This window comes from Oryzias latipes, chromosome 2, assembly GCF_002234675.1.
Source record: "Oryzias latipes chromosome 2, ASM223467v1".
In the NCBI taxonomy this organism is placed as follows: Eukaryota; Metazoa; Chordata; class Actinopteri; order Beloniformes; family Adrianichthyidae; genus Oryzias; species Oryzias latipes.
In genome coordinates this window covers 4,570,476-4,588,910 of record NC_019860.2, presented here as the reverse complement: position 1 = coordinate 4,588,910, position 18,435 = coordinate 4,570,476, and the positions used below count along the sequence as shown (strand labels likewise).

General features: G+C 40.9%; 2 protein-coding genes across 2 annotated transcripts in view; one reads left to right on the top strand and one right to left on the bottom strand.

Annotated features, from left to right (window-relative positions):
- Positions 1-18,435, top strand: part of LOC105355226 (NACHT, LRR and PYD domains-containing protein 12-like) — a 354,920-nt gene that overhangs the window by 9,159 nt on the left and 327,326 nt on the right. Inside the window, exon 6 of the mRNA XM_023961922.1 lies at positions 2,121-2,240. Within this exon, the coding sequence (XP_023817690.1) occupies positions 2,121-2,240 (120 nt within the window). The remainder of the gene's footprint in view (positions 1-2,120; positions 2,241-18,435) is intronic.
- Positions 1-18,435, bottom strand: part of LOC101163225 (gastrula zinc finger protein XlCGF57.1) — a 466,623-nt gene that overhangs the window by 421,429 nt on the left and 26,759 nt on the right. The window lies entirely within an intron of this gene.

Below are 18,435 nucleotides of genomic sequence, written 5' to 3'. Positions count from 1 at the left end.
CATCCTTCCCTCCACACAGGTTAAGAGTCTGGGTGTCATCCTCGACAGCACTCTCTCCTTTAATGCCCACATCAATGACATCACCCGGACCGCCGATTTTCACCTTCGAAAAATCCGCCGTCTCCGCCCCTCTCTCAGTCCTCACTCCACAGACATTCTAGTCCACAGTCTAATCTCCTCCCGTCTGGACTACTGCACCTCCCTTTTATCTCGACTCCCTTACAAAACTATTCACAAACTACAACTGCTCCAAAAAAAGTTTGTTTTTTATGGTAGACCGGCATGGGTGCACAAAAACGGCTCGATAGCGCCACCTACAAAATGTGTTTCCGTGAGCCCGCCCACATGCTTGAACGTTCAAGCTTGATTTTAACAGGGCATCTTCATCAGATGGAAAACTACAAAAAGTCCCCTGGTACCAAGCTGTCACTCGCACAGGAAGTCTGCTATATTGATGTCAATTTGTCATTTTTGCTGTATTTTGGTCATTTGCAGGCCTTGTACTTGAATTAACTTCCCCTAGAGCTTTGAGAATGATGACTCCAAACTCCGGAGTTGCACATTAGACCCATGTCTGATATAATATTGCGACGCTTTTGAGTTTTTCAGGATGTTTGTGACCGTGGCGGCGCGTCGAACTTCGAGGTCATTTCGAAAACATGCCATGAAAAGAGAAACAGACATTACTCAGTCATGCTTAATCTAATCTGATCCAAAATTCATGTGCATTATTGTAGTTTGAATCTGAACACATCTGCAGTGGAAGAATCGAGAAGAGATGTAGCGCCTCCTGCTGGCAACAGGAAATGACAGGTTTTTGAACCCATGGATGTGACAATCTTGGACGAGCTCCATAGCGCTGAAAAACACAGTTTTGTCGCATTCTGCATTCTTTTTTTTCTCAGTGCTTCGTCTGACGTTCATGAAATTAAAACTGGAGATACTCACAAGGGTCTTCTCACATAACCTGCAGTTTCGTGGGTGTACACCTGGCGATGCCCGTGTAAGCCACCGGCAAAAAGGAAGTGGTTGATTGTGTCACTCATGTAAATAAAAATTCATAGAAAATCAGCCATTTGTCTCAAGAAGCTGAGATTTCAGGATTACATTTTTCTTACAATGATTAACATTTCATACACTGCAATATAGGGTCTATGAGACACATTTTTAATTTTTGAATTTTGACTTGAACAAATATTTTTATCATAACCTCTGTTTAGGTTATCAGCACCAAACCTTCCAGAAAAATAGGCATTTATGTGTGTCTGCTTCCTAAATATTTTCAGTATTTACAAACTTTCAGAGGAATTTCGAGACATTTTTCATGCGAAGAGTCCGAAAAAGTCCCTATCTGGAGAAACTCAGAACACCTATTTTTTTTCATAACTTATCATTCAGATATGAACACCAAACTTAAAGAAAACGTAGGGATCTGTGTCCTACTGCCTTCCATATTTTTTTCAGAATTTTAGGTGGAACAGATGAATTTTAAGACATTTCTATTCATCCCAAAATCTGTGATTTTTCCATCTGGACTCCAAACAAATATTTTTTATCATAACTTAAACCATGTTCAACAATGGGGACACAATTATTTTTTGCCATTTTTATATAAAAATCAGGCCCAAGCCCATCAGGACCTGGTGCCTTTCCACCTTTCAGGGATTTAATGTCTTTCAGAACTTCTTCTGATGTTATGGGTTCACCCAGATATATCTAATCTTTGTTGTTGGAACAATGTTGACAAATCAGTTCTACTGAACAAAATGTTCTGCAAGCTGTACCGTGTTGTCACATTCTGAGAAATAAAGTTCTTGATAAAACTCTTTCATAATTTCACATATCCTTTTGGACTCAAAATGTAAACTATCTCTTTTACCTCTAAGAGAAGGTATTACTTAAAGCCAACTTGTCCCCTGAGCAAGATGGGCAAGGATGTGTCCAAATAGTCTTGGCAGCATTTATCAATGATCAAACATTTTCACTCCAACTGTAAACTGTTGATCCAAACATGTCATGTTATTCCAGACTAAACAGCTCAGTCTGTGTTCATGTCAAAATCCATCAGCTGTTCATGAAGAAGCAGATCCTCCAACACTCTGATGGTTTTGTGTTTGCAGAGGTCAACAGGTCACACAGAGAGTCCAGTCTGCAGTCTCCAGCTGTGGGTCCATGAAGAGTGACCGGTCCAAATTTATTCCTCCAAACTTCAGAACTGAACCAGAACCTTCAGACTCACAGTAAGAAAAACAGTTTCTGGTATACAAAGCAGAGTTCAGCTCACAGCAGGAACAGCAACAGACTTGGGCCCCTTTGTGGCTACATCGTTAGGCAGTAACGGTAATAGTCTTGCTCAAAGACCCACATTGGATGAATCTCATCCTGTTGAACCCCTGATTTCCTGTCTTCCACTTTACAAATTGAGCTATCCAGCTGTCTTCAAGCATCACCACAATGTTCTTATCATTGATCATTTATTTTAAATCTAGCTAGCTGCTCTTTTCAACCTCTAAAATATGACATTTCACCAAAGTCAATGAAGCAGGTTTGGATTCAGTGAACACATTTGAATGAGGCTCTTAAAGCAAATCTAAAATCATTTGTGCTTTGATCCAAATGAGAGCTTTTTAAATACATTTCTCCTTAGTGTCCACAGAGAGAAGAAGTGGAGCGGACCCCAGTCTGCAGAAAGACCCAGAGCTGGTGAGTCAGAGCCTGATCATCTGCTGATGGATTCTTCTGGAAACATGTGGAACACTCATGAAGGAGCTTTCTTCTCTGCTCTTTCAGCAGATGTTGGTCTGCAGGAGATGTTTGGAGAACATCAGATCAGTCTGAGGAGCAGAAGTGAACATGTGGCTGAAGGAACTGAAGAAGCAGGAAGAGAAACACTCTTCAACAGGGTCTACACTGAGCTCTACATCACAGAGGGACTGAGACCAGAGGCTCACACCCAACATGAGGTGATGCAGCTGGAGACCACCACCAAGACCAACCAGCTCCATGACACTGCAATCAAGAACCCAGACATCTTCAAAGTCCTCCCTGACCAACACAGATCCATCAGAGTGGTTCTGACCAGCGGAGTTGCTGGAGCTGGAAAAAGCTTCTCAGTGCAGAAGTTCACTCTGGACTGGGCCGAGGGCTTGGAGAACCAAGACATCAGTGCTGTGGTTCCTCTGTCATTCAGGGAGATGAACTTGATCAGAGATGAGCAGCACAGTCTTCTCACTCTGATCCAGCTGTTCCATCCAACACTCCAGAAGATCCCAGCAGAACAGCTGTCTGTCTGCAAACTTCTGTTCATCTTTGATGGTCTGGATGAAAGCAGACTTTCTCTGGACTTCAACAACAGTCCGCTGGTGTCTGATGTCACACACAAGTCCTCAGTCAACGTGCTGCTCACTAACCTCATCCAGGGACGTCTGCTGCCCTCAGTTCTGGTTTGGATCACTTCCAGACCTGCAGCTGCCAATCAGATCCCTCCTTCATGTGTGGACAGACTGACAGAAGTACGAGGCTTCAATGATGCTCAGAAGGAGGAGTACTTCAGGAGGAGGTTCCCAGATGGAGAGCTGTCCAGCAGAATCATCTCCCACATCAAGGGCTCCATGTCCCTCTACATCATGTGTGAAGTTCCAGTCTTCTGCTGGATCACTGCTGTGGTTCTGGAGAACCTGCTGACCACAGAGCAGAGAGGAGAGCTGCCCACCACCCTGACTGACATGTACTCCCACTTCCTGATGGTCCAGACAAAGAGGAAGAAGAACAAGTACCAGCAGGAACATCAGACAAGTCCACAAGAGCTGACAGAGACTGACAGGGAAGTTCTTCTGAAGCTGGGGAGGCTGGCATTTGAACATCTGGATAAAGGAAACATCATGTTCTACCAAGAAGACCTGCAGCAGTGTGGTCTGGATGTCACAGAGGCCTCAGTGTACTCTGGAGTTTGTACTGAGATCTTCAGAAGAGAGTGTGAGATCTTCCAGAAACCGGTCTACAGCTTTGTTCATCTGAGCGTTCAGGAGTTTCTGGCTGCAGTCTACATGTTCCACTGTTACTCCAACAGGAAGGGAAAGGTCATTGAGGACTTCCTGAAGAACAACATGGAGAACCCATCCCTGGATGAGTTTCTGAGCAAAGTCATGGAGAAATCCTTGCAGAGTCAAACTGGACACCTGGACCTGCTGGTTCGCTTCCTTCATGGTCTCTCTGTGGAGTCCAACCAGAGACTCTTAGGAGGCCTGCTGGGACAGACAGAGAAGAATCCAAGAACCATCCAGAGACTCTTAGGAGGCCTGCTGGGACAGAGAAAGAACAACCCAGGAACCATCCAGAGAGCCATCAACAATCTGAAGAAGATCAACAGTGAAGGAGTCTCTCCCGACAGAAGCATCAACATCTATCACTGTCTGATGGAGACGAAGGACCTCTCAGTTCATCAGGAGATCCAAGAGTTCCTGAAGTCAGAGAACAATATAAAGAAGGAACTCTCAGAGATCCACTGCTCAGCTTTGGCCTACATTCTGCAGACCTCAGATGAGGTTCTGGATAAGCTGGACCTGAACCAGTACAAGACATCAGCTGAGGGTATAAGGAGACTGATCCCAGCTGTGAGGAACTGCAGAAAGTTCAGGTAGGTCCAGAAGTGATTGTGATGACAAATCAGATCAGATTGATTTACAAAGAATGAAAGGTTTGAAAATGATTAGAAATAAAAAACATAAAAGAAGAAAATCAGTTTGTTTTTAACATTCATATGATCTTTTAGCTAAAGAACAGGATCAGATTTGTCCAAATGAAATCCAATCCAGAACCTTCTGAAAGGTTTGAACACAAAGCAGCCGGTCCAGAATAAGAAGATGTCTTCATTTTTTTCCAACTTATCCTTGTTCTGTCCAACAGCTGAGCAAGCAAATGAGAGCTGAAAGCCTCTTGTTTGGATATTTTACTGTTACAATAGGGATTATGAATCTTTTGACACACTAAATGTATATTTGAATAAACCCCTTTTGTAATTTAGGCTAAACTTTATTCATCTTACTTATATTTATAACAATTTCTTTTGGACCAGATGGAAAAGAAAAAGAGGGAAGAAGAGAGAGGGATGATAGAGGGGGGGAGGTGGTAAAACCATGAAGCATCCTAAAGCAATAAGTTGCTGGATGTTTATACTCATTTCAGTCAGGTTTAGGAGTAAAATAAATCTAGAAGGGGCGGGGCCTGTCCACACGCACATTAAGATGTTATAAACATACCTGTTGGCTCCAAAAATGTTCACATATAAACATGTTAACATGTACACCATACAACTAATGTTCACACACGCATACTTATGCCTTCAGACCAACACGTGAAACATTTTGATCAGTCTTGCAGAGCATTTGTCCAAAGGTGAGATAGCACCTGTGATCGAGTGAGTGTTTATGTTCTTCTAAGGTGATTGATGGAATGTAAAAAGAATGAGGGAGAGTGCCCAGCCATTCCCACACCAAGGCCCCCTCAACACCCACACGGTAGCAGATAGGGATCAACCGCCCTCCGGGCAATCCCATCCGCCAGCCAGGCCAGGGCCAGCAGCACCGCCTGTCTGCAGAGTTTGATTGTAAAAGAACAACAATGCTGAGTCATCACTTCAAAGAGTTCAGAGGAGCAGAGAAGTGAAGAAGCACTTTCATGTCAGCCAGGTGGTAACAGACCCCGCCTGAGAATGTGGCGTTTCCATGACAACATAAACCGTTTCAAGAAAGCATCAAGTACAGATTTAGAAAAGCTCTTTGAGAATAGAAACAGTCACTTTAGCCTCTTTCTACCAAGAAGACTTTCTGGAAAGTTCTGCCTGAAGGTCGGTGCTGCTGTGGTTCTGTTCATGACGGGAGACGTGGACCTGAGGAGGGAAATGGATTCAAAGTCCTGCAACTGAACAGGAAGATGAACTGTTGTTGTTTACAGCTTCAGAGATGAAAACATGAAAAAATCGTTTTGGAAATGAAAACAGAAAACTCTCAGAAAACTGGTCCATTACCAACATTTAAAAACTGTCAACATTCAATCATTATCATCATCCTCATCATCATCATGGTCAGAGTGACAGCTGTCAGTCTCTGTGATCTGAACTTTGGGGTTCAGACCTCAGATCACTGACAGACTGAGGGCAGCATGAAGCTCCATGGAGCTCCACCTTCTGTCCTCCAGCTGCACATAAAAGAAAGATGAAGGTCTGAGAGAGACTGATGAGGAGGGATGTTTCATGATGAAGATGAAGCGCTGATGAAGAGACTAATGTCCAACTGGAACTTCCTCACAGCCTGAATTCATCATAGATCATCTTTTTCTGTCTTTCTTTCTCTTCACAGAATTCTGGAACGATGTGGACTCTCAGAGACTCTCTGTAAAATTATGGCCTCAGCTTTGAAGTCCAACCCGTCCCACCTGACAGAACTGGACCTGACCAACAACATCCTGGAGGATTCATCCATGGAGGTTCTGTGTTCTGGACTGGAGAGTCCAAACTGCAGACTGCAGACTCTGAGGTCAGAACATTGAAGCTGCTGGTTGGTTCATTTCTACATTTGTAGTTCTTCACTGAAGCTAAAAGGTTTGGATTCAAAGATAATCTGGGTTTGACAGAAATTCAACATCTTTGATTTTTTCAAGGCTCTGCAGTGGAAGAAAACAGTTGCTTAATTTTTCTTCAGAACAAAGATGTTTCCATGGCAACAAATTGTTCAGCTGTTGAAACATTTGATAGATTTATGAGTTTTATGAGATTTATGAGTTTAAAAAACTCACTACTGTATGTTTTCCAAAATTTTCCCATTCCACCTCCTGAGGTGTTTGTTCAAAACCTTTAAACAAATGATTTTGTGATTTATATGGAAAAATAAAATATCTAGGGTATGGTTATCGCTCCCTTATCTGCCTTAGAGCAAGGGAGGACTAAAATGCCCTTATAAAACATGGTATTACTGGGGTGCACAGCTTGGGTCAGTAAGATACAATTTTATTAAAAAAAAAAGATGTCACACAATTGACAGAAATGGAAAATGAAACTTTAATCCCACCTTTACCTCTTTTATACAACAAATATATAAAGAGGTATTATATACAATAACAATATCATATCAATAGGAAACATTTTTACAAATACCTAAAATCAAGGAACTTTAGCAGAACAGAACAAAGAACCCTTTAAACCCTTTAAAACCACAAAAATGTAAACTGGAAGAATTGGTGACCAAAGACAGTAGGAAAGGAGCTATTTCAGAATTTTATAATTCATTACTTATAAACTCTAAGGAATTTACAAATATGAAACTTAGTGCATGGAAAAAAGACATAGGAACAGATATATCAGTAAAAGAATTGCAAGTAGCCTGCACAAAGGCACAAAAGAAAACAATTAACTCAAGATTTGGGTGTGGTTAATGCGAGTTTACATCTGTTTAAATTATTAAATTCAATGCCAACATTCCAGATACTTGCTCAAAATGTAATGAGTCAGTCAAGATTCGGTGATATAAACAGTATATATATATGCTGATCTTTCAGATTGGGTTCAATAGAGCATCAGTTCAGAGAGAAAGTTCACCTCTTACCGCTTGTTTTTATCCAGATGATGAAGCTAAAGGTTGTTTTAAAGAAGCCGTGATACCGAAGAGTTAAGATAAGTGACCAGAACTTATTTTGGGGCGTGCAGTCATCACTTTTTAATGCACACCTGTGGCGAGGTCCCGCCGAGAAAGGATGCAGAGGAGCCAAGGTGAGGAGGATCTGTTTTTATTAAAGACCCGGTGAGCACCACGCAGGGCCATGCAGCATGCAGCACTCTCTGTCACTCCCCTTCTCTCTAACCTGTGATGCTCCTTTTAAATGAGGAGCCCCTCCCATGGGGCGTGGCTCTTAATCCTCACCCAGGTGGCACCACAGGTAATAATTTTAAACATAAAATACATAAATGCACAAACAATAAAACACGGTGTGGCCCCCCCTCGTCATCTGACGGTGCCACACCGTCACACCATCCCCCTCCTCTGAGGGATTGACGATGTGCGGCAATCCCCTCAGCAGTCCGCCGCCGTGCATTCCCCACGCCGATCCGCCAGAAACACGTCCTCGCGTCGCGTCGGTTGGTTGCATGGACTGCTGCTCCACGACGGCGACCCCTCCGATCTGCTCCTCGGTGCCGCTCCGGTCGGTCCCAGCCCCGGCAAAGGCCCTTCAAACGGCAACACGCCCCCGCTGGTCCCCTTCCGGATGGCACCTCCGCCGATCGGAGCCGCCGACAGCAGGTTACAGGCGAGATGATGCGCCTCTCCCGGAGCACTCCCCTGACGGCCCGGTAGACGTCGGTCCGCCCCTTGTCCCGCTCCGTGCAGGCCTCCAACGCCCGCATCCGCGGCAGTGGAACCGGGCGGTATGCCCGTCCCGCCTCCGGCCGTCTTCGCGCTCCGGCGGTCCGCCCCTGCTGTCCGCGTGGTCCGCCGCTCGCCATGGGCGCCGAGTTGGACGCCGTAGTTCTTTCCGGGCCCCTGGCCAGGCCTGAAGCACCGCCAAGGCCACCCGGATCCACCCCCTCTTCCTTAGAGGATGGACTGCTCTGAGGAGGCGCTGAGCTGCCGGGGAATCGTTGTCCCCACCACGCCGCTGCGTCCTCACCTTTTTGTGGCCCCTCTGCGATCCCACTTCTGACACCATATGTGGCGGGGTCCCGCCGAGAAAGGATGCAGAGGAGCCAAGGTGAGGAGGATCTGTTTTTATTAAAGACCCGGTGAGCACCACGCAGGGCCATGCAGCATGCAGCACTCTCTGTCACTCCCCTTCTCTCTAACCTGTGATGCTCCTTTTAAATGAGGAGCCCCTCCCATGGGGCGTGGCTCTTAATCCTCACCCAGGTGGCACCACAGGTAATAATTTTAAACATAAAATACATAAATGCACAAACAATAAAACACGGTGTGGCCCCCCCTCGTCATCTGACGGTGCCACACCGTCACAACACCCAGCAGCCTATCAGAATCGAGTATTAACCCAGACCATGGTATAAGCTGATATTAACTGTACTGCCAATGGAACATATTACATTTTTGTAAAAAGAAAAAAAGAACTTGTAATAATCTGTTTGGGGACCATTTTTTGCATTTGTTGAGGGCACAGATTTGAGGTTGATATTTGAAACTTCTGCCTGTACTGTATTCTGTAGTTTTTTTTCCCGAAAGAGTCTCTGTTGTTGTGTATATTTGAATTAACCCCTTTTGTAATTAAACTTGTATTACAGACTCACAGATCATACGAATAACAAAATGTGCATTTTCGAAGTACCTCATTTTTGAATCTCTCTATATTTGTTAGATCAGTGTTTTTCAACCGGTGTGCCGCGGCACACTAGTGTGCCATGGGAGATGGTCAAGTGTGCCGTGGGAGATTGCACATTAACTGATCTAAAAACATTTACCATCTCCAGGATATCAGCTCTTTCTTCATCCAAACAGGCCCTGATAAAACACAGAGTAGTTACGAATATGAAAGATTATAAAATACTTTTTTCTTTGTGTTTATTTGATTTTATTAAAGACACTTTGATAAGAATGACAGCACCACGATTTAGCCGCAGCGTCAGCTCTGTTTTTGGAAGTGTCCCGCCACTTAAACTGTCTCAACCAATCATTATTGGAGGCTTAATCACACGTCATCAGTCTGACCAATCAGAAGTGGTAAAAATCTTCCTTGTTCCGATTTAGCTCGTAAAGTCTCTCAGTTTCAACAAAAATACCAGCTCAAGCTCGTCTTTATCGGTGTAGCTTTCCACAGAATCCGGTGGCAGACTGTGGAACAAGTGAACAAAACAATGAAGCTCAGAGAAGTGAGTCTATCTGTCGGCGGCGGCAGTTTTCACTACATCTCCCATAATGCATAGGGTTATAGTGACAGCATCTCTGTGCTACAATGAGTCTTTCCTGTTAAACATCTTGAAAACCTAGCAAACACATCAAACAATTTTTAAATCTTCTTGATGAAATCAGATGTCAACAGTTGAGTTCTCCTTCAAGGTTTGTGTTTATTAACATCCCAGAGTTTAGTCCAAGTCATCTTTCTAACTGAAACACTTTTCTAATAACGGCTAGGTTATTTTATATGATAAACTTAAGAAGAAGTAATAGCAACATTTAAGAAACAGGATTAAGGTGAAGTGACCAACAGACACAATTGAAACAATGTAATCATCTAAAAAGAAATAAAACATTCTGTTAAAGTTTTCAAAGACTTTATCTTTGATTAAGACAAAAAAAATAATAAACTTCAACATGTTCACTTTTTTTGTAGCTACAGAAAACATTAATATAATGTTAGTTTTTTTGAGTAAAATGTATCAAATATATTGAGATCATATTTTTCAAAAATTACAGTTATCTTTGCACTAACATTTAACAAATAAATAATTATTTAGAAAGAATATATTTGTATTTTTGTGAGGTTACATAAAATTGCATGTTAATAAACTAAAGGGAAAAACAACTCTTCTTCCACTTTCGGCTTCTCCCATCAGGGGTCGCCACAGTGAACGAGTCGCATGGTAATTTTGGCAATGTTTTACGCCGGATGCCCTTCCTGACGCAACCTTCTCAAACCGGGCTTGGAACCGGCAGAGGTAGAGAAGGGAACAGGGAGGAGCCTGGAGTCGAACCCGGGTTTCACGGACGGAAGGCGCCGCAAACCAGCACGAGCTAAACTGGCTCACACATTTCACAATGTCAAATAATTTAGTTGAAAATTTTTACTGAAAACTATTTTAACTTTTATTACATCTTTTAGGAAAAAAAAGCTGCAACTTCCAGCTTTTTCTGCCACAATTTTTACAAAAATGCATGTGAGATTATAGAGAGACTGTACATCAGTTTTTTCTTTTTTTAATTTTTGGTTGCTGGTGTGCCGAAGGATTTTTGTCAAGGAGAATGTGTGCCTTGGCTCAAAAAAGGTTGAAAACGCTGTGTTAGAGAAATGCGTGTGGTGAATATTCAGACAGTGCCAGGTCAACAAATATCATGATTTCCTAATAAATCTTACTATCATATTCATCAGCCAACCAGGCGTGTTCACTTTCAGCCAATCGTATGAATCAGTGTATCATTCCTTAATCATTCCACAATTTCCGGGGCGGGGACTGAAAACAAATAATGGATCACTATGTTCAGAGCTATTGCGCAGTCGTATACACAATCATGCGTTTAGTTCATACTAATTTTGTTGTTGTTTGGATTTGCCTGCGACTGTCTGCGAGAACGCAGTGTTTATACTTTTCAAACAACGCGATCGTCTCCAGTGTTTATTCATCACATGAACGACATCTTGCTCAGTGACTTGCTGCATCTCTGAACGTGCTGAGGAAGAGAAGGGTGGAGTGATCGTCCACTATAATGAAGCAGGGAATCCAGAGACAGAAAAAAAGAAGCAAATTGCATTCTCTAGTCTAGTGCAAAATATGAGATTTTATTTATATGAGATAAGAGCTGTTTTGTTTACGACTAACACATCACAGTTTTGTTCAGTCTGCCTTTCTTGTTCCTGCTTTTAGGTTAAAAAAAACAACTTCTTTTTATCTATGGCTACAGGGATGGTACATATATCTTAAAAAACAAAACAAGTCGTTTATAGTAATATATAGTAAATGTATATAGTGAGCCTTTATTACATTCTTGAATCTGGTTGGTGACAATATTGCATGTGGGAACGTAATCTTTAACCCGAACAAGTCTCTTCTGCTTGTTGTCTTTCTTTAGCAGTGGTTTCCTAGCAGATATTCTACCATGAAGGCCTGATTCCCACAGTCTCCTTTTAACAGTTGTTGTAGAGATGTGTCTGCTGCTAGAACTCTGTGTGCCATTGACCTGATCTCTAATCTGAGCTGCTGTGAACCTGCCATTTCTGAGGCTGGTGACTTGGATGTACTTATCCTGGACTTATCCTGGACTTGGAACCTAACTGAAGTTCCTGGACCTCCAGCTGCCATCACTGCTCCTGAACACACTTTTCTGTCTGATTTCAGGTTGAAGGACTGCAGATTGTCAGAGATCGGCTGTGAAGCTCTGGGCTCAGCTCTGAAAACAAACCCGTCTAATCTGGCAGAACTGGACCTGAGCGAGAACAACCTGCCAGATTCAGGAGTTCTTCATCTGTGTGGTTTTCTGGAGAGTCCAGACTGCAGACTGCAGACTCTGAGGTCAGACTCCATGTTTCAGTTGTGTTCAGATCAATATGATGACAAAGTTTTGTTGACACTAAACTGCAGACATGAGGCACTTCATTTTCTCTCTGCCTTGATCTGAATGTTTAATCTAAATGGTCAGAAAATATGCAAATGTAGCCACACCCATTCAATTCAAAATTCAAATTAATTTTGTTTCTAAAGCACCTTTTATGTAAAGGAAACAGCTCATGGTGCTGTGCACAGAAACAAACAACAATGCAAAAGCACCAATCCCGACTCATGCAATAAAATAATTAAACGAGCTCTTCATAATAAAATACACAAAACCAAACATAAATAAAAGAGAAATGACAAAAAAAAAGCTAAAGAAGAGGGAACATTTTAACTGTCCTCCTGTTGGCTGGGGTGTCAGCATCTATACAGCACAAGCAGAACTCATCTGCACCACCATCCGCCCCACAGACCCTTAACCTGTGGGCCCAATGCGCCCGTCATAGGCACAGCGGGCCTAGCAGCTCGAAGGACCCGGAGCAAGAGATGCCAGAGGACAAGCATGGCCAAAACTCTGGGAGCCTGAACACAAACACCCCAGCCAAAGATGAGAAGACACTCATAAACAGTTTAAAATGTAGAAGGGATAAATAGAAAAGTTAAAATATAAAAACAGCTAAAATATGAAAATATTAATTAAAATAAACTAATGCATAAAAAATGCAAAAAAAGTCTAAAACAACTGAAATATAAATTAGAGTAGGTTAAGAAGTAAAACAGGACAACTTGACTAAAAAGAATTCAACAAATAATTGTGCTATAAAATATTGTTTAATTGATTTAATTTTTTGATTTGATTTGAAATGGTTTATTTCAAGCAATCAAATAAGAATAGTACACAAAAAACATTACAATCATCTGTTATACATTCATACAATGACGTATCAAACTTAAGATATTTAGAAATATTAATAAATATCGCTTGAAAGGGAGTGGAAGGAAGTGACCTTATTTAATCCCACCCCTGTTCTACCGTAACCATTTTATAACATGATTTATCATTATCCGGTTCATAACTTTTATTAGACAGAATTATGAATCCTTAAGTATCAATAAAGCACATGACAAAGATGAATTACTTAAATTATTGTGTAAAAATTAACTATTTTAGAAAACAACATGGCAAATGCAGATCAGTTATTTAAAATATATGCAGATTATTTTACTTGTAAAAGTAATGTATATGATTTAAAAAAAATACTTCAAACTTCAAGCTTTATTGATTTGTATAGCACTTTGGTTTCACTTTGGTTAAAAACACAAAGCTCTTAACATAAAAGGAGACGAAATAGTCATAAAATATGAAAATTATTTAAAACAGAAAACACAGCACAATCACACACAGATGGGACCCCTCCCTCACCAGATTCCTCCCTTCACCCACCCAGTTCCCCCAGTAGAACCCTGAACAAAAACGAAAAACTGCAACATAAAGAAAAGTCTACTTATACAATATCAGTAAAATAAACATAAATCTGTTTCAAAGATCTTCACAGCCTAAATTGATCAAGTATGAAAAGTTAAAAATATTTGCAAATTATGTTTCATTAGAAAAAATCGTGAATCAATTTTTGGAGCAAGTGAAGTAATATAATTAGAAATCAATCAATTTAACCATCTTCAATAATTGATTAAACATTTTTCATTATAATAAGGTACTGCTGTGAACTAAAAAAGGGTCCATAATCTGTCGAATGTCCAAGGTTGGTATTCCTTCTTCTGCTGATTAACAGCGTTTCTTCTGGGTTTAAACAGAGTTTATAGTTCTCTTTGCTGTTATGTCTGCAGACATTAGATAAAGGTCCGTATCCTTTTGTGGCTGTTATCAGCGGCGCTGAAAGTTGAGGTCAAGTTGTCTGCAGGTCAGAACTCTGCTGAAAATCAGGCTCACTTCAGACTTAAAGAAAGTGCTGATCCCAGGCGTCATATTTCTTGAAATTATGTTTAACTCTTTGATTTATTGATGTATTAGTCGCGTCAGACATCCGTGATCAAACACTTCTCAAAATCTTTTATGGTGTTCACAACCAGAACCTTGGACCGGTCCGGTGGGCCGAGTGGTTTGATGCAAGTCCTGCAGCCTTTAATCAGAGTGTTCTCAATCTGCTTATGCTTCCTGAGCGTAAGCAGGAAGCGCCAAACATGCCAGAAGCCTAGCATGTTAGGCGAATTTAGCATTCTTTCTGGTCAGATGGTCATTCGGATAAGCAGCAGATCCCTTCAGATTCCTCCTTTGATTCATCAGAGCTAGCTTGTGTTTTTGATTCACAAACCTGATGAGGATCGCTTTTTTATCCGTCTCCTTTGTCCTGGGGAGCGGGTGGCAGGTCTCGATGGTATTTAGATCCAGGTAAATCCCTTTAGACGTGAGAAATGATTCCAAATATAAGAGTAAAAATTCTAGATCCCACATATGAGATCTAGTTAAAAGCTGAATTAAATAGATGTGTCTTTAGTCTCTTTTTAAAAAACTTCAACAGTGGATGAGCCCCTCACTTCCTCAGGCAGGCTGTTCCATAAACGAGGCATATGTTATCTAAACAAGGCCTCGCTGTGGATTCTTGTTCTGACCAAAGGGGCCGTCAGCAGGCTCTGGGAGCTTCGTAAGCTAAAAGAAAGTCTGAAATTAAAGAAGAACCAAGACCATGAACACCCTTAAAAACTATTAAAATAATCTTAAAATCAATCCTGAAGCTGACAATGATCCAGTGCAGAGAATTTAAGATTGGTGTGATGTGCTCCCTCTTCCTGGTTCTAGTTAAAAGGTGCGCAGCCAAGTTGTGGACTAACTGCATGTCATTAAGAGTTGTTTTTTTTACACCAGAAAGGATGGTATTACAGTAACATATTCTTGATGTGATAAAATCATGAATTAAAATTTCAGCACTGGCTCTAGAGAGAAAGGGTCTAACTCTGCGATATTCCTCAGATGGTAAAATGCAAGTTTAGTTTCTTGATTCACATGTTGGTGAAAGCTAAGTTCTGCATCTAGAATCATGCCGAGGTTCCTTACTGTATCACATATACTCATAAAGTTGGTTGACAGATCAAATTTAACCTTATCTCTCTCAGCTTCAGAACCGATAACCAAGACTTTAGTTTTGTCTTGGTTAAGCTACAAAAAGTTCCCTCCCATCCACATTTTGATATCTAAAATACAGTAATAATGCTGTACACAGGTCGAGTGTCATCAGGAGACATAGCTATGAAAGTTAATCCTACATCCCCTGATGACATCACCAAGCAGAAGCATGTAAAGATTAAAAGGTGTGGGACCCAAGATGGAGCCTTGGGGCACCCCATATGTCAGTTTATGCCTTCCAGATGAAAAATCAATTAAATTAACAATAAAATCTCTATCTGTTAGTTAGGATTTAAACCACTTAAAAGCTGTCCCCGTAATTCCAACCATGTCGTGAAGTCTGTTTAAAAGGATAGAGTGGTCAACTGTGTCAAAGGGTGTACTCAGGTCCAGTAACACTATTTTCTTCGTGTCAGCATTGGACCTTAGATCATTTAAGACCCTGACAATTGCCATCTCTCTTGAGTGCTTACGTCTAAAACCAACTGAAACTTTTCTAAAATGTTATTTTCATTAATAAAATAATTCAGTTGAGTAAAAACATGCTTTTCTTATATTTTACTTAAAAATGACAGGTTGGATACCGGCCAGTAGTTATTTAATTTGGACACATCTAAACCACTCTTCTTCAGACTGGGTCTCACCAAAGCAGTCTTTAGGGATGCAGGGAAGATTCCAGTCTGAAGAGAGCTGTTCAAGATGTTCAGTAACTCTTCCTCACAGGATGTGAAAACTGATTTAATAAGTGAAGTGGGGATTGGATCATTCAGTCATTTGGGAATTCACTTGTCAGAGCGCTGCAACATCAATCAAGACAAAGCTATCAAGCATTATTTTTCTAAAATCTATGTATTATAAAGAAAGTAGTTCACAAAAATCTTAAATAACAGATGTATTATACTTAATAGGTCTGTACACTATCAAAGACAACATGACAGGATTATTAAATACAATGGCCTGGTATATAAAAGAAAAATATTCATTAAACATGGTGTCTTTAAAACCAATACCTGCAGATCATATTACAACAGTCCCACCACTCCTGCCTCATTTTCTATCCTTGTTTGTAAAGTTAAAAAGGGGGGTGTTTCCTCTGACAGAGAAATTGGTGCACTAGAGTTCCAAGTCTATGTTAAAACAAGCCATTGAGATTGTGATCTAAAATAAACGAATTAATAAGAAATTATTTGTTTGATAGTGATTGAACATTCAAGAGGATCAAATACAGCTCAGATGATTTATTGCTGTGACTGGATTGGTGGTGACTGGACGAGTTCTGGATGTGCATGGTTTTAAGATTATTATAGTTCCTGTTACATTTCCAATAGTAAATAGATTATGTGGAAATAACAGATGGTATAGTGAAGATGACAAGTGGTGGTGATGGTTTGTGGCTGGGGGGGGTCTCAAAGAGGGGACAGAGTTTTGTTGTGATACTGCAGATGTTGGTTCTGGGGGAGTATTGAGAGTTGATAGTCAGTTCTCTTTAAAACAATGCACAGTGTGTTGGATATTGGCAGTTAAAACATTGATTCCGAGGGGACTGAGGTGAAGACTGTCAGGTCGATAAAAAGAGGGGCGATTCCAAAAAATATTAAAAATATCAATAAGACCAAACCAGAACTTGCGAGAGACGGACAGCAGTCAGGTGTCTAGGGAGAGGTCCTGCTGAATCTATTGGATCCTCCAGAGAGTGTGAGGATGGGTCCAGAAATGAAGACAGTTTTCCCAGTGTTTTTTAAAAACAGAAAGAGGTCCAGAAAATTCAATTTTGTTACCTCTGACTGCTGCACTGTGTTATCGTTGTCATAGTTCGTAGGTGTGACAGACCCAGGTGCTGGAACCCAGAATGATCAGACAGGTAAGTTGTTGGTAAGTAGAATTTAATCTCTTAATAGAGAACAGAAAGTTTGACAGAATGGTGATCCGGACTGGATTAGCAAGTTGTTGGTGATGTGGCTGGAGGTAATAGCGCAGTTATCGGCGTTCAGCGCTTCACAGGAAAACAGGTAAGCTGTAGGCGACTTCCACACGGGTGACCTTCGTGGCAGTGAATCCTGGGATAGGGAAACAACGTTAGTTTCGTGGCAAGGCAAAAGCAGGTTAGACATGAGCAGACTGGACCAGCCGTAGTCACCTTAAGGGGTAACGAACTGGCGTAGAATACTGGAGCTGGGTCTCCTTTTAATCAGCAGAGATGATGAGGTGTATTGGTCACAGCTGGTGGAGTCAGGAGCAGAGCAGAAGGAGGAGGGGGAGGAGAACTGACAGAGGCACCATGACAATTGTTAGTCCCAACGTGAACAACAATGTTTTCTCAAATGGTTAACTAGGCTCCTTCTGAGGGTGTCCCTCTATGTGACTCAGTTTCCAATGAAAACCAGAGTCTGAGTCAGAAACTGGTCTTTAATGTATATAAAATTATTCATGTGTAATATTTAGATTTACACAAATAGATGGTACTTCTTTTGTCTTTGTCACCTGTACAACATTTTTAAAAGTGCTGTTTGATCAGAGCACCATTTTCACATTCAAACAACAATTACTGTGAAAGAATTTATGAAAAAAGGTAAATAAATAGTGCAGAATTCATAGAAAACAAGACATGAGAACCAATTATGACCAAGTAGAGAGAGGCTTTAAAAAAGGAAACATTAAAAAGAAAAATAGAATAAAATAAATATTATAATAAAATGTTAAATCTGTTAAAAAAATTTGATTCAACATTATTGTATTTTGTTTTGTTTGAAAGATTTTGGAAAAAGAAAAACTTGGAATAAATTATTTTGTTTTACACATTCATAGACTTTTTGTCTTTTGTTGTTTTCATTATCATTGAGCTGTTTTTCCATTTCCAACCTGTTCTTGCTACGAAAGTTTTTTTTTTGTTGCCCAGCAGGACTTGGTGAGTGCATATAACTTTTGTAATTCTTGGAAATGATTTATATTGAAGTACAAAGGTAGTGAATTTATGTTGTTCTATGCTCTACAGGTAGAGTTGTTAACAGTTTTGTTGCCTGGTGGAGTGTGGGTGTTGTCTGGACTCATATCCGTAATTCATATTTCGTCCATGATTTTGTGCTGCATAACTTCATAG